The sequence below is a fragment of the Vicugna pacos genome, chromosome 13 (genome assembly GCF_048564905.1).
Source record: "Vicugna pacos chromosome 13, VicPac4, whole genome shotgun sequence".
Classification (NCBI taxonomy): Eukaryota; Metazoa; Chordata; class Mammalia; order Artiodactyla; family Camelidae; genus Vicugna; species Vicugna pacos.
Genome location: NC_132999.1, coordinates 20,382,814 through 20,404,777, shown reverse-complemented (window position 1 = coordinate 20,404,777; position 21,964 = coordinate 20,382,814). Strand labels below are relative to the sequence as shown.

General features: G+C 42.3%; 1 protein-coding gene across 1 annotated transcript in view; it reads left to right on the top strand.

Moving 5' to 3' along the window:
• The window catches only part of PGM1 (phosphoglucomutase 1), a 46,850-nt gene that overhangs the window by 16,606 nt on the left and 8,280 nt on the right, over nt 1-21,964 (top strand). Inside the window, exons 2-7 of the mRNA XM_006220176.4 lie at nt 5,125-5,287; nt 5,632-5,778; nt 7,223-7,348; nt 9,654-9,844; nt 11,095-11,249; nt 13,678-13,793. Coding sequence (XP_006220238.2) covers nt 5,125-5,287; nt 5,632-5,778; nt 7,223-7,348; nt 9,654-9,844; nt 11,095-11,249; nt 13,678-13,793 — 898 coding nt within the window. The remainder of the gene's footprint in view (nt 1-5,124; nt 5,288-5,631; nt 5,779-7,222; nt 7,349-9,653; nt 9,845-11,094; nt 11,250-13,677; nt 13,794-21,964) is intronic.

Sequence of the window (21,964 nt, the reverse complement as noted above, 5' to 3'; positions counted from 1 at the left end):
GAGAATTTCATCCAGAGTATATTCTTTTCCATAGACCTAAAAGATCGCCAGGGATCCTCACTGGTGGTTGGTGGAGATGGGCGGTACTTTAATAAATCGGCAATAGAAACAATAGTGCAGATGGCAGCCGCCAATGGGGTTGGTATACAATAAGTATTGCTGTGCTTCTGGCTGTCCACATAACCTCTTAACTTTGCACAAATGCACACAAGTACAAAGATTTGTGTGTGGTATACACCTCAGTGCTACTAACATCCAGTCAAGTTTCATTGGGACTTTAGAGATTGTATACTGTGATATTACCCCTGAAATTACATCAGTCCCATTGGGATACGGGAATGTAAGTTCAGTTTCTTATGTTGTGTTCTGTGCCTGTTGCTTGAAAAAGTACCTGTTGCCTTTAAGCATTTAAAGCGCCCCAGCCTTAAGCTGTCTTATCTACAGTCTAACTAGTTTTGAGGGGCACTCATACTCTCCTGTGTATGAGGATCTAATGAGTAGCAAAGAGAGGAGGATTTTGTTTTCTTTCAATGGCTCCCTTGTTGAAGTTCAGTCACTTGTCAAACAGGAAAACAAAAGCCAGGGCATGCTGTTATTTGTGGATCCTGGTAGTCATGCAGAAATGCTAGGAGGGGATTGGAAAATGTTCGGTGTGAGCCTTCCAAGAGGACCTGTTATGGGGGAACCCGCTTATAATGACGTTGAACACAAAGAAGCCCTGTGTGTGGTGAATTTGTGCAGCAGGGTAGAGATAATAACTCCTGTGAGACTATAATACAAGGAGGCTCTGCTAAAGTGCTGCTTCGTGAAAAATTGTGTTGGCTAAATTAACCAAATCAGGAGGAATCTTACACCAGGAAGCACTGATCTTGATAATTTAACAATTTGCACAGTCCCACTGATTTACAGGAAGGCAGGCATCAGGACTTTGCTGTTATTGCTCTGGAAAGTCCTCTGCGGGACCAAAAAATATATTTTTAGTGTTTTAGATTGCACTTAGCAATAACTTGGAGCACACACAGTCCTTCAGTACTCATAAATTTTGAAAATCTGTTGTAATTCCCTTCTGGAAGTGATTCTGATTCTGAGAACATTAAATTTAGGATTGCAGCCAAACACATTGGGCATTCATTTTCAGTCTATTTTAATAATATGCTAAGCAGGTGTGATTGCAAAGGCCAAATTTAAAAAACCATGCATTATCAAATTATATTTAGAAGTGTTTATAGATCCTGTTGTTTATAACGTGAAGTGTCCTTTATACCCATTTTCAGAATCCGAATGCCTCTCATGTAAAATTTGCTGATGAAGCACTCAAATATGACATTATTATGAAGCATACATATTTTTAAGATAAAATGTGACATGCTGTAAATTTCATCTTTGAGGAGAGCTGCAAAGGGAATGGTATTAAGATGCTTTTAATCTTTTGGGAGAGAACGAATGGAACATTATTTCTCTGCATATATCTAGATTGTTGAGTGGCTCTGGTACACTGTCCCTTTTGCTGTGATATATTTGGCTTCATTTCATTTTTGTGCAAAGCTAAAGGATGTGGAAGAGGTGGTAGGAATATGTAATTCAGGCAGACCCTATAGACTTCCTAAGATTTACGATCTGAAGGTTTGCTAAATAATACATTTAAGTGATAATAATTGACTAAATACGGTAACTGCCTATTTGTTAGAGCTGAAGCAGCCTGAGCAATATTTTCAAGTCTTTTCAAGGACATTTCTTATTAAAAATAGTGCTGCAGTTAAAGCAGTCATGCTCCCCAGCTGAATTACGTAAAACATTTAGTGGGCTGATAAAGCACTTTAATCTGATAAAACCTATCAAATCTTAGATAGTTTGATTTCCTTTTCTAACATATCCTAAATTCTCACTATTTTAACATCCCTTTGATTGTGGGCAGATCCTCTTAGGGAGGCAATCTAAAGGGAAGTGATTTATTGCCACAGGTTTTGGTAGAAGTCAGCGTTCCTTCCTCAGCTTTGTCAACACCCCTCCACCCATGAGCTGATTCTAGGAGAGCACTTCAGCTTAGTGAGCCAAATGGAGATCATTTCTTTTCTTCTCTTTGGTACACTTTTCTTTGGTACATTCATGGATAATAGAATATACTCTGCCTTTGATTTTATTTGCACAGAGCTGTCTGCATTTACAGGCAATTTTCATGTACAAAATAAGACATTGGTGGGGCTCCCTTTATGGTACTGATATCTCATTCAGTCCCCAGAGCTTTAAACCTAGAGATGTTTTAGAAATGAGAATAGAACCTGTGTGTGTGACTAGCAGAGCAAAGAAAATGAAACTTGTTTTTTTTGTGTGTGAAATGTGAGAAACCACTAGGCCCTATTGTCAAGTAAAAGGAATATTTTAAAGTTTGCTTCCTATCATGGTTGACTATAAAATGCTGGGGGTGGGGAGTGGGGTATCCAGCTTGGTAGCAGGATGTGAGTTACTCATTCATAAGGGAGTAGTGGGCGAGGAGGGAAGGCAGGAAAGGCTGTTTGGTGAAGGACTCTCAGTGCAGGACTAAGGGTGTATCTCTAAGTTGGTAGACACTTGGGGCCCAGGGAAGAGTTTTAAAAAAAATATATGGTAAAGTATACATAAGATAGAATTTGCTATTTTAACCATTTTCAAGTGTACAATTCAGTGGTATTAATTACATTCACAGTGTTCTACCATCACCACTAGCTGTGTCCAGAATCTTTTCATCTTCTCATTTGCAACTCTGTACGCACTAAACAGTAACTCCCCATCGCTCTCCCCCAAGCCTCTGGAATCTTTGGTTCTACGTTTTGTCTGTGAGTCTGCCCATTCTGTGTACTTCATACAGGTGGGACCATACAATACTTGTCCTTTAGTGTCTGGCTTATTTTACTTAGTATAATGTTTTCAAGGTTCGTCCATGTTGTAGCCTGTATCAGAATTGCCTTTCTTTTTAAGACAGTGCTATCCCATTGTATGTATATACCACATTTTGTTTATCCATTCATCTTTTGATGAACATTTGGGTTGTTACCACCTTTGGCTATTGTTTTAACACTGTTATGAACATGGGTGTGCCAATATCTGTTTGAGCCCCTGCTTTCTTTTTATGTCTATACCTAGAAGTGGAATTTTGGGGTTATATGGTACAGAGAAGGTTTTTGAGTAGAGGAGGGACACGGATCTACAGTTTAGAGAAATGAACTAGGTGGGCCTAAGTAGGTCTGGTGGATTCGGGGTGGGGGGGAGGGCAGGGGAGGTACCGGAGGGGGAGAGGCAGGGGACTGAGACAGGAGCAGTTACGATGCTCCAGACATCCTTAAGGGAAGGAGGATAATAGAGTCATGTCTCCCCAATATCAGCCTGAAGATGAATATTCCTGAGGATAATTTACAGGAAAGAGTCTGCCCTGGAAGGGACTATTTTGGCCAGCTGTACCTGTTCTTGGGCTCAAGAGAAAGAACCTGCCATGGACTTCCCTTTGCCTTTCTTAACTTTCTTTCTTACTCTTGCCTCCTCATATAATCTTCTCAGTCTTGGACCATTTCTGACTGCAGATCTCACCATAAGGAATGGTAGAATTAGGGGGTGACTTGGATGGCATAGCTTAATATTCATTTATCAGTTTCGTCTTCCACAATAATTATTCACAGGGTCCCAAGTAAAAGTCAGTGTGCTTGATGCACAAAATTTTCAGTTAACTCCACCAGCCACTAAGCTGATTAAATTGCCACCTGTAAGCTCCTCCGATTGAAATTATGGAGCTGCTCGACCATAGGCTTTTATTTTCATTAGAAGTTTACCTGGAAACTGCTGGAGGGGTGAGACATTACCAACCCACTGTATTGAGGCAGGGAGCTATCAATTCCCAAAGGAGGCAGGATGTAAGAAATGCATTAGTATAACTGAAATTGTTGAGAGAGAGACGTATGAGAGCCAGCAGCTGCTTCCTGGGAGGTGGTTGGTAGTGGAGGGGCTAAGTTATAAGGCAGTCAAGCTTTCAGTGACCTACGGGAAGGTGCAAAGCTAACAGACCCAGGAAGGCTTCCCAGGCAATCCAGGTATCTCATGGGCATTTTCGACATTAGAAATACATCTTCCACCATCAAGTCGTTTCTTCCACCTTGTTGAGCTGAGCAAGAGGAAATAACAAATGGAAAACTTAAAAACATTCCTGTCTCTTCCTTCTCTCGGGGGGAGGATGGAGGAAGGGCACAAACTCCTCGTTTTATAAATCTTTTCACATAGCAGCCGTGTCTTCTCTAGTCAGAGGAACAGACAGAACTTCTTCCTTCTTTTCCAACTTGGGTCATGTTGAAACAGATTGAAATTACTGTCATTTTAGCAAAGGTGCAGTGCTGATACCATCTGAGAGATATGGGAAGGTGAGTTAAGAACGCTCAACAAAAGTACCGCCAGTAGCTCTTTGGTGTAGGTGGTTCTGGCTGTTACCCAGTGACACTCCCAGCATCCCCCGCCCTGGGCCCAGGAGGTATCCCAGGGGTGCCCTTGCCTGGGTAGGTGTGTCCTACTTTGAGGAACCCCCTGTATCACAGTCCAGGCTTGGCTGGAAACAAATTTATGAGATACACCTTGTGACCTTCATATCAAGTTTGTCCTTTTAATTTTTTCAGATATTTTAGTTTATAAAAGCCTTCTCTTTGGGTTAAAACTCCTTCGTTAAACTTATATCCTCTCTCCCAGTGTGGATTGAAAGTGTGATTGAATTGGATAGAAATGTCAGTTGTCTCACAATTTTTTAATGTGTCCAGATTATGAACTTGGTCTGAAAAGGCTTTGTTGTGAATACTCTGTACTTCCTTGCCAGAGCCTCACAGAACCCCCGGATCATACACTATTCTAAAACTAAAAGTCCCCAAAATCTATTTAAAGGAACGACTTTGTTCAGTGATGCTGTTTCTATGTCAATAATAATATTACTCAACAACAATAATAACATTCTACTTCAATATAATAACAACAACAACACAAGCTTCAGATACCCATTAAAGGACATCTTTTCTGGTCCAGCAGAGCATTTCTTTGTCCATCTGCCTGTTCTGGCATTTCTGTGTGGTAGCTCTGGATTTACTGATGTTAAAGTGTGTTCTGGGTTTCTTCTCCTAGATTGGTCGCTTGGTTATTGGACAGAATGGTATCCTCTCCACCCCTGCTGTGTCCTGCATCATTAGAAAGATCAAAGCCATTGGTGGGATCATTCTGACAGCCAGCCACAACCCAGGAGGGCCCAATGGAGATTTTGGAATCAAATTCAATATTTCCAATGGCGGTGAGTTTGCTGTCATTGTGAGGACAGCCAGTTTTATGTTCCGTGGGACAAACCGGTAACTGAGGCCTTGGGAGGAGAGGGTTCTCCCTCTGATCCTTAGCAAGGGAGCTCTTTGTTTCCTTTTAGTGAAACGAGATGCTTCTCATTCTGTTGATCCTGAATTTGAGAAACCATGCATGAATGATCATTGGCATATTTTCTTTTATAAAACTTTCCTGAAACTTTGCTGCCTAAGTGAGGGCACGGCAAGATGTGCTAGTGAAGAGAAATTGTTGAGCTTTGTGTTCTTTCTCTTTCCACGTCAGCCACGCAACATGACCCACTGTTTGCTGTTTGATTTCCAGGTCCTGCCCCAGAAGCAATAACTGATAAGATTTTCCAAATCAGCAAGACAATCGAAGAATATGCAATTTGCCCTGACCTGAAAGTAGACCTAGGGGTTCTGGGAAAGCAGCAGTTTGACCTGGAAAACAAGTTCAAACCTTTCACAGGCACGTTTACTCCCCTCTTCTCCTACCTACTCCTCATTCCGACTTAAGGGGTTTTCCTTTCAAGGTTTTAATAACGTGGGTCTTTATCTTTGGAAAGGTTGTGGTCACCAAGCTTTGCATGCATTAATTAGCAAGTCTGGAATTGGGTCTGGGAGCCTAGAGACCTGGGCAGTCAGGGCCCTGCGAGGGGTCAGCTGTGTGACCTTGGGTAGGTCATTTCCAAACCTCTCAGCCTCAGTTTCTATACCTCCCAAGGGAACGGCCTTGACGAGAAGACCTATAAGATTATGTTCACAGCTGTCTTTTACGGAGCTTTTATTATCTGCCAAGCTCTCAACATGCATTATCTCATTTAATTCCTACAGTAGCCCTGTGAGGGCAGCACTGTTAGTATTCACTTTTTTCATATGAGGGAACAAAGGCTGAGAGAGTTTCAGTAACACACTCAAGGTCACATAGTCAGTGAGTGGTGACCTAGGAGTCAAACTCAGGTGTGAATGATTCTAAAGCCTGAGCTTTGATTTTGTTTTCAGGAAAATCAATTTAGACCATTTTGGGGGCTAAACTGAAACTCCCTCTGTAGCGGCTGTGATAAACATTTTGTTGTTGAATGCCAAAGTATGACAATAATTGGTAGAATAAATGTTTATAAATTACTCATATTAATAAAACAAGGATGAATTGGTTAGCAATGTGACTTGCATTTGGACTCTGCTCTAACATGTATTCTTTCCTCTGGACTGCAAGTTTATGGGATGCATTTTTTGTTTGAACCTACCCACCAGGAGCAGACAGTTGCGTCCCAACAAAGAGAAAAGGGTGCTTTGGTACATCTTAAAGACATTCTTAGGGCTCAGAAAACACCAGGAGAGAATTTCTTAAACTCTTCATGTTTTGAAAATGTTCAGACCCCTGAAAATTCAACAAGAACAATTTTTATATTTCTTTTATTCCTTTAGCAGCACATATGAAAGTGATTCATTAAAAAATTTTTCTCTGCTTTTTTACTGTTAAGTCTTGATGGCAGTGGGCCTGGAAAAAGGAAAAGAAAAGTATGTGTTACATTTTCTGTTATTTTTGACACCAGTATGCACTTCTCATGGAGACAGACAGGGTATCAATGTGGCAGCACCATAGCGTTTACCAGCAGGCAAACCTCTGTCAGAATCCCCCCTGTGCCCCATCCCAGCTATGCAGGCAGGTGACTTTATCTTTCAGAACTTGAACTTGCTCTTCTATAAAACAGGACAGATAACATTTACCTCTCAGAAGATTTGTTAGTATTGAATAAGAGGTCATGTAATAGCCCTGGCAGATGGGAGCTGCTCCATAAATGTCCTTTAAAAATAGCCGTTGTATGTTCACAGCAATATAGTCATTTCAAGGGGTAATATTTCTAAATGTGTTTAGTTCCTCCGTCTTTTCATGTTGCTTGTTCTCACAGTGGAAATCGTGGATTCGGTGGAAGCTTATGCTACGATGCTGAGAAACATCTTTGATTTCAATGCACTGAAAGAACTACTTTCTGGTCCAAACCGACTAAAGATCCGAATAGACGCCATGCATGGAGGTAGGGGGCTGCTTCTCTTCATTCCCTTCTGTCAAAGATGTGAAGCAGCGCTCGACTTTGTGTACATTGATGCTTTAACCAGCCTTTTCGTAGGACTCTCTCTGACGGTTTTTAAACAGTTACTTTGCAACCATCTCAGAGTAATATTCACGCAGATAAAAATCTAATTGCATGCAGCAAAAATTCCTCACAGTAAGGTAGTGTGAAGGTCAGTGTTTCCACATTAAGCCTCAGGGTTTGAGTAACATGCAGCTATTTTTGTGGCCTCTCCCTCCCCCTCAGAAGATGCCTGACATTCCTCCTAAATGCCCCCATCTATTTCCGAGGGGGCCCGTTGTTTGCTCTGTGTGATAACCACGCTCCTGAGTCGGGCACCCCCACTCACCTGCCCCCCACACGTGCCTTTTCTTAGAAGATGACCAGAGCAAGCTGAGGATTAAATCAGGAGCAAGAGGATGTATGTCTCTCCCTCTTCTTCCTCTGTGGGTTGTGTGGCCAGGTCAGTGGGGACGGCAGCTGTCACTGTGAACCAGAACCCTGAGTTCTCTTCCATGTAGGAATATGGGGATTCCTGAGCACTTAGGTTGTCTGTTTGTAATAATTTAGAATTTTAGAATCTTTGAGTGGCAGGAATTTTCCCTGGTGTTGGAATCCATCTGCCTGCCTGGTTGGGGAAGACCCTTTCAATGATACGGTCCAGGGCCTCCTGTTACACTGCAAAAGCACAGTGAATTAGGAAGCTTCTCCTGATGGGCCGAAATCTTCCATCTCTGGAACTTCTCCCCTTGGGGCCTAACTTGCTGCTGGAGTCCCACAGAACAGGTCTCCTGCTCTGTTCAGACAAATGCTATTCTGACTTATCAAAGCTTTTCACAGACATGTATTGAGTAGCTGCTACATGTATGCTTGGGGCGGGGAGGCAGGGACTCAGTTGGGACCTCCTTCAAAGAGCTTGCGATGCTTGGGGAGAAGAGGTGGGTAGGAAACCAACCACTGCCAGGCCAGCAAGACCAGGGTTAGATAGAATGTCAGGTCTTCTCCTTGAATACTCCTTGGGGTGTGGAGGAAGGCATCGTTTGACGAAATGTATCAAGAGAGGTTTCCTGGAGGAGGTGGCAACCACTCAGCTTTTATGAAGAAAGATCTAGGGCGGTGGAAAGTTGAGTGATGGTCATTCCCAGCTGAGGCAATGGCTATAGGAAGTGCAAGAAAGCTCAAAAATAGATGTCACATTAGGGGAATGAGCAGAGCCTGGGCCAGGAGAAGCTGGTCACAAAGCTGACTTCTTTCTCCAGGCATTTCAGTTGTTCCTTGAGTGCCTCAGTTTCTGTCCCCCTCACAGCCCTGGCGGCCTTGACCTCATTATGTGTGTGTGTCAGGAGCCTCCTTAACATGAGGCCCTAATGGGAGACACGGATTCTATACCATTCTGACCTCTGTGGCTTATATTGGTGTCAAACCTTCCTTGGTGAAAACACATTCTCAGCATTTTAGAGATGAGCATCCTTGGTCGTTACACTGGCTGCCACCATTAAAGTATGCGACTGGTTTTTCCTGTTGTCCACTGTTACTGTTATTTGGTTGTATTCTTTTAATTGGTTTGTCAAGTAGCTTTACAGAGGAGAAAGCTTAGGGCTCTGAATCCTAGCTCCCACTCTTCCTGTCTGTGTACTTTTGAGCAAACAGCTTCATCTGAGAACCTCAGTTTTCTTATCTGTAAATTGGAGGTGATCATCATCATGCAGACGTTTGTAACATAATGTGCTTCCTCTCTGTTAACTCACTCAATTCTCAGATCAACTCTTTTAGGTGGCTACTATTACTGTCCTCATTTTGCAGACGGGGTAGACAGAGGCACAGAGAGATTAAACAGCTTTCTTAAAGTGGCACAGCCAGTGATTGGCAGAGCGGAGATTTGAACTCAGACACTGATTCCAGAGTCCAGGGTCTTAAGCACTAAGCTGGAGTGCCTCATGAGCCTTTTTGAAGGACTGGACGAGAAAACAGTTGAGCAGCAGCTTGCATGGGTGTGTGTGGGGGTCTTCGTAATGGTTCACCCCCTGCCCTACCCCCAGTCTTTCCTTCATCTCCTGGCCCCACCCTTTCCAACCTAATCTCTCATTACTCCTTTGTGTAGAACTGTCTACTCTAGTCAGATTTCTCTGTTCACCAGCCCCTGCATACAGTTTGCATGTTCTCTTTGCTGTTCATGCCATTCTCCCGAGAACGCTTCCACCTTGTCCCCCAGTCCTCACACACTGTCAGATGTTTTGTTTTCTGGTTCTTCATTTCATGCCCTGCACAGTGGTGGGACCGTATGTGAAGAAGATCCTCTGTGAAGAGCTCGGTGCCCCTGCAAACTCGGCAGTTAACTGCGTTCCCCTGGAGGACTTCGGAGGCCACCACCCTGACCCAAACCTCACTTATGCAGCTGACCTCGTGGAGACCATGAAGACAGGAGAGCATGATTTTGGGGCTGCCTTTGACGGAGATGGGGTAGGTACAAGTGCATTTAAGTGGACCCTGATGCAGGTCAGGCCTGACCCTACAGATGGGGAAAAAGCAGGCCCTGTGGGCCGAGGAGTGCCAGTCGAGCTCCCTCATTACACCTGGAGTCAGGGCTCAATTACTGGAAGACCTTCTTGAACAGAATAAGAGTCCTTGAAATGTAACCCATGTGTTTAATGTTTGCTAAGAGGGGCAGGGTGATCGGGGTCTGGTTATGATGGCATGACTGGTGCTTCATAGGCTGGTTGGGTTCTCGGTACCCGTCCTAAGGTGGGTTTTTGCTCTCAGCCAGCAGTTGGCTACTTATTCAATCTCTGGGAAGGGTTCTGGCCTTATAATAGACCCATCTGTTCATTCACATTAGCAGAAAGATGAAACTATAATGAAAGAATTAACAGTTTATTCCTTTGCTACAATTAATGTTTTAAATAAACATGTTCTTTCATTTGTGTTGGTGAGTATATAACAGGCAAGGAGGGGATGTGTCTTGGGTTTGGTATCTCAGAGATAGTAAATGCTACACATGTTAACATCATTGAAAATATATTTGGGGGGTTGCTGTTGTTCTTTAACATCAGTTGGAATTCACTATTTCCAGAAAACAGTTTTTCCCATATCAGGATTTGGGGAAATTTGGAGTCCCCAGCAGGCATTGTTTGAGTGCATCTTTCTGTTGCAGTGCATGACGGGTGTTTTCCCTCCGTACTCTGTTACCTGAGTACCTCCTGTATGTCAGGCACCAAGGAAGCAACGAAGGTGACCCCATGCTTTGTTGGGTCCTGCACCAAATGGAGGGGCCCAGATTTAGAAGCCTTTCCTCTAGGAAATCCGCTTTGTTCCTCAAAGGATGCCTTGTAGACCTACCCGACTCTAAACAGCCCACATTTTTTCTCATTGTGATCTCTTGTCTCTTCTGGGAGAGAAGAGAGGTGACTGGTTCCAGAGTTTGGAAAAAGTCCAGGCGGTTAAACTCCGCTGGCCTCTGGAGGGAGAACAAAGAATTCGACCCAGAAGAGTTGGTGCTTGCACTTTAACTGAAAACAGTTTTAGCTCTTTGGCGTGGAGGTGCCATCGGCCCAGTGCTACTGCACAGATCCATTAGGAACAACATCCAGGGTTTAGAACCCAGTCTGAATAAATGTATCCTTTTTAAATTGTATAAAACCTCCATGTAAGGGAGTTTGGTTTCTTCAGCACTTTGATTAAAAATCTTCCTTTGAATCCTCCTTCTCCCAAAGGATCGAAACATGATTCTGGGCAAGCATGGGTTCTTCGTGAACCCTTCCGACTCCGTGGCCGTCATTGCTGCCAACATCTTCAGCATTCCATACTTCCAGCAAACCGGGGTCCGCGGCTTTGCACGCAGCATGCCCACCAGCGGTGCCCTGGACCGGTAGGTCTCTCCACTCCCCTGGTTCTCACCAGGCCCATCAGAGTGCTGGGAACAGCCTTCCCCCTCTTCCAGCAAGGGTGTCTGATGCATAGTCTGTGCTACGTAAATGTTTATTTTATAAAAGAATGAGTGAAGTTTTTTTCTAGATTAGATGTCCCCCTTCTGTGTTCCCTTAGCACCCTGCATGTCTTCCATCCCAGAACTTACCACACTGTGTTCTGATAGCCTGTTTGCTTGACTGTCTGCCTTGCTAGACTCAAAACTTCTACAGAGAAAAGACTGTCTTATTTACCATCCTAAACGCTGCCTGACCACAGTGTGCCTAGCATATAATAGGACACACACACATCATTTTGAAAAATGAATGATGCAATGTTAATGAATAAATGAGTGGATGGCATTTTTGTTGTAGTCAAGACATCATTCTAGAGACTCCCTTTTCTTCAGCAACGTGCCCAGCATTTGGGTGAAAGAGCAGTCTGATGTAAGGTCAGTGTTTAAACAGAACTTTCAAAAAACACTCATTATTCAACCCCCATCAGATGTCCATACAGACACAAACATAGTAAATGTTCATTTATCTAAAATATGAAATATAGAAATCTAAAATAGTTTTAAAAAAATACATTCAGTTTTTGAGAAAGAAGGGACCCAGGGACAGTAAACAGTTAATATCTCTGAGTTGCTTATCGATTTATTTATTGAATATTATCTCATTTGCAAAAGCTTTAGGATAGCCTAACAGATCACATAAAAACAATGAAAAAATATGTCACAAATGAGGACAAACCAGGGAGAATATTAACTAGATCATGTTAGGTGTCCAATAAAGGTTTCCTGGATGAAAGGATAAAGAACAAGTGAATGAATAAAAACAGGCGAATGTATATATTCAGGCTGTTTTAATAATAACTAGTATTTATTGAATGACCTTATGCTAGTACTTGATATGTTATAAGTCACTTAATTCTCAGGCCAACTCCAGGAAGTAAATGCTGTATATAACCCCGCATTACAGGGTGGGAAAACAAAAGGACAAAGACATTAACTGATTTGCCCAGGGTCACTCAGCTAAGTAAATGGCAAGCAGAATTTGAGCCCAGAACCTTTGTTCCCAACCACTGGACCATGCATTGGTTTCCTGTTTTGGGTGTGTGTGTGTGTATGTGTGAGTGTGTGTTTTACAGAACTAATGCTGACTTTACTTCAGCTGGCAAGAGAGTAATGGCTAATATTCACATAGTAGTTTGTAGTTGGCACAGTGCTTTTTCACATTCACCATCTCAACTGATCTTCATATAAGTCCTTATTTTAAAGAAGAGAAAACCGAAAGAGTGGCTGGCAGTTCCATCCAGGACACCACAGCTAGAATTAGAATTAGAATCTAGAATTAGAACCTGGGACTTCTGCCTCCACACCTTCCATCTGAAGTGGTGAGCTGGTTTGTGGCTGCACCATTGTACGTTAGATCTATCAGGTCCTGAACTACCTTCTGTGTAACTCAAGGATAGTTTAACTCCCAATTTTTGCAAAAATGGATAATCCACATAAAGAATCACAATGGAAAGTCCCTCATTACCCAGAAAAAAATTTGTTGTATTTTCAGTTTTTAAAATCAGATTTAATTTTCCTTAAATATTAGAATTGAAACATGATATCGTTTTGCTAGCAATAAGACCAACATCTTAGAAAGCACATCTCACTGAAAGAGTGAATGACATGTAGGTAACTCTTCTTGTTCAAAGGGAAGAGGATCTTAAAAAAAGTCCCTTAAAGGTTTCAAATAGTGTAAAGACAAACAGGGAGAAGTGAAAGATGTGTTGGAGGGGACAGGTACCATGGATCCATGTGGATATAGCTGGTGCAAATGAGAGACCCCACTCGGCTCTGTCCTGGCAGGGCCTTCTGGGGAAATGAAAGGAGCATTGGCTGGGCGGCTGAACAGCAGGCAATGGGTCTTCCTGGCCGTGCGACCTTGGACTGCTCACATAACATTCTGGATCCTGTTTCCTTCTCTGTAAACTACTGACCTCCTAGACCCCGTATTCTATGACTCACATCAGAACATCACTCTTTTGTCCGTTATGGAATGGAGATAGATGCTGTCTGTATCCAAAACACTCGGGTTTAAGTAGCCCCCAAACAGCCTTGCACATTTTGCCACTGTTGCTTCTTCTAAAATATTAAACTCTGTGACCTGAATTAATTCTTTCTTCATCCTCTTCTCCTCGTTCCTCTGACTCCACACAGAATAGCCCATTGTGCACAAGTTTTCTTGTATGATTTTCCACCCATCTGAGAATTATGTGTATCTCTGAGCGATGCTAAATGGGACCCTTGATTACAATAACGGTTGCTATTTTCAATGCATCACATGGCTACGCTCGCAGTCCTGCTGTGATGTAACTTTGATTTCATGCCTTTGAAGGGTGGCTAATGCCACAAAGATCGCTTTGTATGAGACCCCAACTGGCTGGAAGTTTTTTGGGAATTTGATGGATGCAAGCAAGCTGTCCCTTTGTGGGGAGGAGAGCTTCGGGACTGGTAAGTGTGCAAGCCTGTGCCGCCATTTGCTCTCCTGTAAACACTGCCTGCAGTGAAAGCTTAGCCTCTAAGGCAGCACTGAAATAGCAACGGTAGCTGATGTGTCCTAAGTCAAGATACAGCTTATTTATAACAACCCTGATGAAGTGTACACATCTGAAAAGCAGCAAGCATGTTCGGCCAGGGAGGGCTAATTTTACTTCCAGAGGATCACATCTCCTGAAACAGGAAGTTTGGGGGCCTCCTCAGCAGCATGCTCACTGAATCTGTGGGGATTAAACAGAGCGATAAACATATTTTTCTTTCCTTGGTGGCCAAGGAAACCTTTATAAATGTTTTCATTTCTAGGAAGAAATACGGTGGAGTGAGTCAATTTTTCGTTTTTACTTAAGAGAAGGTTTCAGCACAGCATTAAATCTTTGTCCTTAATAGGTGCAAGTTTGTTGTAGCAGCCAGTTGTGATTTATTAAGGGTGAGTGGAGGGAGACCATTAGGGTCAAACTAAGTTGCTAGGTGATCAAGAAACTGAAAATACGTCCTTGACCCTGAGGATCTGTATGTAAATTGTGTTATGATGAAAAAGTAGAACGTGGTGTGCTTTGGGGGATGTCCCAAGACCCTTAGACCCCACTTGCCTCCTCTTCTGTTCCTGTTCAGGATTGACCCGAAGTCCCACCTCAGTGACCTTCCCAATGTCCCCATCTTACACCAGTCTCTCTCTTTTCTAAACATTCATTCAGGCGTGTGGCCCTTTCTCACATGTTGTCTCCAGTCAGGTTGCAAGGTACTTCAGTGGCTCTATTTCCTCTCCTCCTGTTGTCTCTACCCAATATTTTGAAGTACAAGGACCAATCTTTCTGATCCTTCAATACTAGTCTTCCATCCTTTAGCAAAGAAGAGATCAAAACCTAGCATTCTATCAGCCTTGCCACTGAGTTGCAATTCACTCTAGGTTAAACAGAACAGAATACTGATTTCACTTCTTTTCCTGCAAGTCCTAGGGTAGGGTGGGTAGAATAAGCTGGTAAATTTGAGACACCTGTTGACAAAAATACCTAAGCAATTTAATATCCTTAAGGGAGTGGCAGTACTTCTTGGTAATAAATTGGCTCGATGGAATTGGAGGGTATTATGAAAGATGGATGAGTTTGGGGGTTTAACAATGTCTACAAAGAAGGCTACATGATTTCTCAAGGTTCTAGGTCTTCAGTCAGAGATAATAAGGCCACTGCTCAGTCCTTTCCTACCTTGTAAATGGATGGTGCATGTTGCCCCACGGGGCACTAGATAAACACCCAATGGACCTGTGAGGTGGTCTTCTCCCATGAAATCCCCCAAGTGTTTTCCAGTGCAGGCTTGGTATCACTCATTCTTCCTTATGGATGAAGCTGTCTTTGAAGGCAGGTACCATGTCTAGACCTTTGGTTTCCTGACCCCATGTACCTATTTCAGTGCTGAGACTAGTGAAAAGGGAAAAGTCTAGAGCAAGGATTCCCAGGGCGTTTGGGTGTGTAGAAGGATACTAGTTACATGAAAGTGTTCTGAGTTCAGTGAAGACTGTCTTATATTCACAATGTGGATATTCACGATGATATTAGCATTTGAAGGTTCCAAACCATTCTGCTATAAGGAATCATGTTTGTACAGTTTTACCTAAATAGAGTTGACTGCAGTATCTCTTTTTGACGGTATATCTAGTAACATTTTGCCCCACAGACCCATGTGGGTAGCCCTGGGCAAGGTGGCTCAGAGTCCTAGAGCCAAATAGCCATCTAGGTGCTGGCTGGCTGGGGACAGGCCTGAAGGCAGGACAGCACAAGCTGCTTCTTCCTCACATGACAGGCCTTTAGACACCAGAGGACAGATCTCAGGTCCTCTCTCCTACAGGCCACCCATCCCTAGTCCTGTAGTCATTCCTCACCACATCGTTCATACACCCAGCACCAGGTTCTAGATGCGCCCCATGCACCAATGCCCTCTTAGAAGATCTTGTCCAGAACTGAGCCCAAATCCTTAGGGTTGACCTGACGTGTAGAGAGCGGAGTGGAACGACTATTTCTAGAGCGCTGGACCCTGTACTTGTCTTGCTATAACTTGCGTTTATGATAGCCTTTAGGACATTTCAAATACTGTTTAGCCCATGTAATGTTGTAGATAGTTAAATCCCTTTAAATTTTTGCTCAGGAGCATTTGCCAAGAAAAGTCCTCATATTACATTTGTGGAATTGATTTCTTTGAACCCAAGTATTAGACCTTAAATTATTCCTGTTAAAGTTTGTTCTTGCTTATATATTTATTAACTCTTTCAACAAATACTATGTGCCAACCATGGCTTTATCTTCCCTTTGATATCTTTCATATCCAAAGAGAGAATTCAGTATGAAATCTCTCTCTTTGAAAAAAAAACAAACAATTGTTCTATAATATTTCTGGAGATAAACATTTAAAAAAACAGGCTGCACAGCCATGGGTATCCACTGCTGTGAGTGAGTGCCACTGAATTTATTTAACTGAATTTCTGATCTCCTTAATATAGAGGAGTTAATTTCTACCTATTATGTCCCTTCTTGGCAAATGCTTCCAACAGTTCCTTTACAGAATGTCTCAGGGCAGACATTAGTGATTCTACAGGCTCTGAGATACTTGAATTCTAGAGCTTAATTGAATATTGGGTTATTTATTTATGTATTTTTCCAAGTTGGAGCAGAGGCAGTTTCTCAGGAGAGCCTCCCTAACCTGCCTGGGTGGATCAGAGCCCCTTATTTTTGGCCTTCATGGCACTGCCCACTTCTTCCTTGCACGTATTACAGCTGTAATTTTACAATTATTTATGATTACTTGATTTATGTCTGTTCATAATACTAGACTTTAAGCTCCATGAGGACAGGAGTCACATCTCTCTTGTTCATCATACCCCCAGAGCCTCCGATATATCCCAGAATAGATTAGGTGTTTAGCAGACGCTTGTTGAATGAATGAGAGAACATGCTTTTCACTTGGCACCCTCAATTCAGACAGACAGAATCCTGGTGTAGGAAAGGAAAGGGCTTCAACAGTTATCTGACATAATTTCCTGCGTGTTGCAGGAATCATAAGGGACCAGTCAGTGCTCTTCTGCTTAGACACGACCTTGATGGAGAATGCCCACCTCACCTCGGGAAGCAGTTGGGGACCCTTGTGGGGACTCAGCACCACTCCCGCTCCATAGTCCAGAGTTGAGGCCCCCAGGTCTTTGTGAGATGACTTTTTATAAAAGAAAGGGAGCAGTTTGCTTGCAGAGGTACAGAGGAGTCAGACGTCGGAAGAACTGGCTCATCAAATAAAACAAACCACTGACATTTAAAAGCACAACCGTAATATTACCCTTACTAAGTGTACATCAGTCTGTTCATGGTGGAGAAACAGCAGCTGTCTCACATGATTACTGTAACCACCAAGGCTACAATGCTTCCTCAGACATCAGCATTACAAGCACCAGGGATAAAGGTGTTTTGTTAGGGCCCCAGAGCCAGACAGGGGGAACCTGTTGTTTTTCGTTGATCTCATGGTGCAGTTATTTTTCCGCCTAACTGTGGATGATGATGTGTGTGCCTATACATGATTGGGGAGGGAAAAGCTCTCAGTTCTGTCCCACCTTGAACTTGTTGGGAAATTGGGAAAGAAATAGGAAGTGAAGTTACTGAACAGAATATAATGTCACAGCTTTTGAAACTCCTCGGGAAAAAGAGGGGCTTGGGAAAGAGGAATAGGAAACTAGGTTGAGGATTAACTTGGTATCATATGGAAATATATCAGTAAATTCTGGTGTGGCCAGGTCCAGAGATTAACAATACATTTTTTTCCTCATCCCATCTCTAAAAGGCTCCAGTGATGGTGCCTCATACAGGAGTGATACCTTGAAGAAGTGTAGCATTCATGCTTTGCAGTTTTCTTTTAAGTTGTTATGAAAAGGCCTTCATGTTTGTACTTCATTTCTCATCAACTCATTCCTCAAATGTTTATTGAGCTTTGACTGTATCCTAGATACTGGGCTAGGCTCTGGGGACACAGTGGTAAGCACGACCCTCTTGTGGAGGGCTCTGTGGAGGCTGTCCCTGGGGAAGAAAGTCAGACCCTGGCCAGGTAATTACAAGTGTACAAAGTGACAGAAGAAGTAGAGGATGCTCTGGGAGCTGTGTATTCAGCATGCCTAGCCTGGTTCTGTGGTATAGGGGATTAGATTGTCCATCTAGTTCTCTGTTCTAGTTAATATACCTCTTGAGTACTTTTTCCTGTAGGTAAACCTCCCCCGCCCCTGCAAAGGTAGCATCCTATCTCCAGAGATTTCCCAGACGGAATATCCCAACAGAACTGAGACCCTAATTATAACAAACTCAGTTAAACTGTTACCTGCACGTCTGTCTCCCTCACCTGTGTGTCTGTGCTCATCTGTGAGGTCAGAGAATACATCTTATTCATCTTAGTATTTTCTCATATACTTGGAACCTGCTAGGCACTGATTCAACTTTGTTGAGTATAAAATGGAGTTTGGGTTAAGACACATTTCCTGCCTATCAGGTGCTTACCACTTTCCCCTAAAGCGAACAAAGTTCCAGGGGCAGTCATGAGGCCGTGCAGGATTAATTGCTAAATGGAAAGTCCTGGGGTTGCTGAGGGAGAGCCCCCTTGAGGACTGGAGTGGTCTGGAAAAGATTTTTCTAAGGAGCTTACTGGCCCTTTCAGAGGGAAGTCTTGTGCAGTGGAAGCAAAGAGGACTGCACTGTGGACAGAGCTGGTCTACTGAACCTCCCAGCCAGTCATCTGGGGTCTGACCATTTTTTGGCAAACCTTTATTGAGAGCTGACTGCATGCCAGGAATAGCTGGGGATACAACTCATAGTGTAGGATGGGTAACGGGCGAGGTGCAACAGACTACGGGTGAGCACAGAGGGCAACAAGGAAGGCATCCCAGATAAGGAGGAAGGTAAAAGTAACTGCAGGAGCTGTTAGCCAGGCTGATCGGTATTTGTGGAGTGGAAATTTCCAGGCAGAGAGAACAGCATGTTTAGGAGATTGAAGGAGAGATAGAGATGGTCAGAGAAAGAGAGAGACAGAGAGACAGATGCTCGGTTTTCACAGAACTCTGCGAAGCTCTTTTTCAGCTGCCGCATCCCATGCACAGGCCTTGCCTGGCAGGGGCAGGAGCCCGGGCACCCCCGAGATGCCCACACTGGTAAATGGAACCTAATCCCTAAACTGTTGGCTCTTGGCTTCCTCATTAGGGGTTGACATTTTTCTTGGCTGAGAACCAGAGTGTGCCCTGACTGAGCAGAGTTTATACATATCACAAGGTGCTGATTAGGCCAAAGTAAAGTGACAGGTGTTTGAAGATGCTGAAAGGGCAGGATCCCCATGCACTCGGTCCGTGAGCTGGAGCAAGTATGAAGAGACCTGCGTGTCAGCCAGGATGAGTGGTGCTTGCTGATAGTGTTTCCCTTTTCCTGCAGTTACATGGGCCTGGCTGCTTCTTTTTTTAAATTAAAAAATGGTACCAGTAATTCACATTCTTAATAGAAAAATTAGATAAGAAAGAAGAAAACAGCACAGTAATCCCACTGCCCAGAAAAAAAAAGAGCATATTGGGTTATATTCCATTTTCTTCCCTAATATGTATAGTTAAGCGGTGTTATTTTTGAAAGCTTAAAGAGGTAGTGGAAAGCACTAATTTTCCCTAAAAGTTTTTTTATTTTCCCTTATAATGGTATCTTTCATTTATATGGTACTCAACAGTTTATAAAATATTTCCACTCTCTATCATAGTAGAGTCCTAAAATTGTGTGCATTATCCCCATTATAGAGCTGAAGAAACTGAAGCTTAGAAAAGTTAAGTGACTTGTCCAAATTCAAACAGCTTATAAGTTTCAGATTCAAGTTTCTGACTCTTAAGTATAAAGCGTTTCCATTGAACCATAGTTGCCACAACTGCAGAAATAAGAGCAGGTTAAGAAATACATTCACATATCATTGCCTTTTTTTCATTAGTAACTCGTCTTCATTCATCAGAACCATAAAGAAAATGAAATTTACCCAGATTTTCTGAGTATTGTCAGAGTTACGTAGAGTTTCGATACATTTAAGGTGATTAGTGAGATTAATCAGAATTTTCAGAGGCTAGGGATCGTGTAAATGGAATAGAATATTTACATTATTCAAGGCTGATGCTTGGTTTATAATATGAGGTGTGTGACTTAGTTATCTCCAAGTAACTTGGTCAGAGTTGGGTAAAATTTTTAGATTTTATTTTCATTTCTACATAACAAAGGAACACTTCCCCCTATATTTTTGGTCTGGCACCCCACCCCTTGCAAAAAAAGGAAAAGAAAAAGGGAGGAAGGATGGGGAAAAAAAACCCAGGGGCTCACAGAAAATAATTCCAAGCTGTATACTTTGGTCATGAATTCTCAATATATTGGGGAAGCTGCCAGAATCTTACTGATCAGAGTGAACTGTTGCCAAAACATATCATTTGCAAAAGCTGTAGGAGCCAGAGGGCTAACTTTCTGTTCCTTGAAATAGCAGTAAAGGCAAATAAAAGTCCATAGCTAATAAAATTAGGCAAACATTTCTAAAATCTGTTATATAAAGTGCTAAAAGTATTGCCTAATATCTCTAGTTCTGCCAGCATCCAGGTTTTGAGAATTGCTGCTTCTAAAAGTGATGTCTTACTGAGACTCTTCTAGGGGACAAAAAGTTGTGTATTTTTATGAGCCAAAAAGAGAAAAAGATGTTGGAGTAGATTAATTAATTTATTAATTCATTCCTGCACTCCTTCACAATTAGTTATTTAATATATTCCATGTGCTATGCCAGTCACCAGACTTAGTTACAAGGGTAAATAAGAGATGCCTCCAAGAAATACATGGTTAGTGGGGCTAAAGGCTCATAAATGGATGATTGAGGCACAAGGAGCATGGTGCTGCACGAGACGTTTTGAGCAGGTCACTGTCAGAGGAGGGAGAGTAGCTCATAACTGTCTAGGGAAGCGGGGAGCTAGTCTCAGCTAGGGGAGGACATTTGAGCTGGGTCTAAAAGGATGAAGAAGGGAAGGATACAAACTTACCTCATGCCTCCTAGCCAGCACTGTGCTAGATACTCTGACAGTTCTAAGGAGAATAAGACCCAGTGGGAAGTCAAGAAGGACAGATGGGCACATCACGAATTCAAGGCATGAAAATGCACAAAGCATTATAGAGGGACTGCGTCAGGTCCTGTTCAGAATTCGGAAAGTAGAGGTCAATATCATCTACTTTTTTTTTTAGAATAACGGGGTTAAAAGCAGAAGATGAGAGTTCTGTGCGACATCAGGCTCTTAGAAGAGGGTCTCCATGCATATAATAAGCACATCCAAAGGAGCCAATTTGTTATTTTTGATAAAGATTTTACCAAGGACCTTAGCAGGAGACAGAAGTGCCATAGTCTATTTAACCAAACCCCTTTTGATTAAAGAATGATGTCCTAAAATTGGAGTTCCTGGATCCACAAGTAGGTCCATTTTTAAGGCTTTCATACTTTTTGCCAAGTTGCTCTCTGGAAGGACAGCACGTCACCCGGCAGCAGTCTGTTGGAATCCCATTTCCCTTTTACCTCCCCTGATCTAGGTGTTCTCATTTTAAATCTGTGGCCATTTGTCAAACAAGTAGCAGTGTCTTTATTGTGGTTTTAACGTTAGTTTCTCTTCTTAAATATAATCCCAGCTTTCTATTAATGTTAATTGGGCACCTGTATTTATTCTTTGGTGAATTTCCTATTTATATCCTTGGTCTGTTTTTCTATTTTTTGCTTTTTTTTTCTTATTAATATATAAGAGCTTTTTCTATATTGAGCGTAATAAATTATCTCCTTTATATTGCAAATGTTTTTTTAGTTTGCCAATGCCTTTTAATTTTATCTATAGTAGTTTTGCTGATAGAAATGCTAGTTTTTAAGTAGACAAATACATAGTTTTTTTCTTTTTGAATTCTGAATTTACATGTATTTAAAAAAATACCAGATTTTTAAAAAAATTATATATCTCTTCTAGTATTTAAAGGTTTTCAATTTTTACATTTGAATGGATAATCCATATGGAATTCTTTTTGGTATGGTGTTTTATAGGGAAGAAAACTGATTTTTTTCTAACTGTTAAGCTAGTT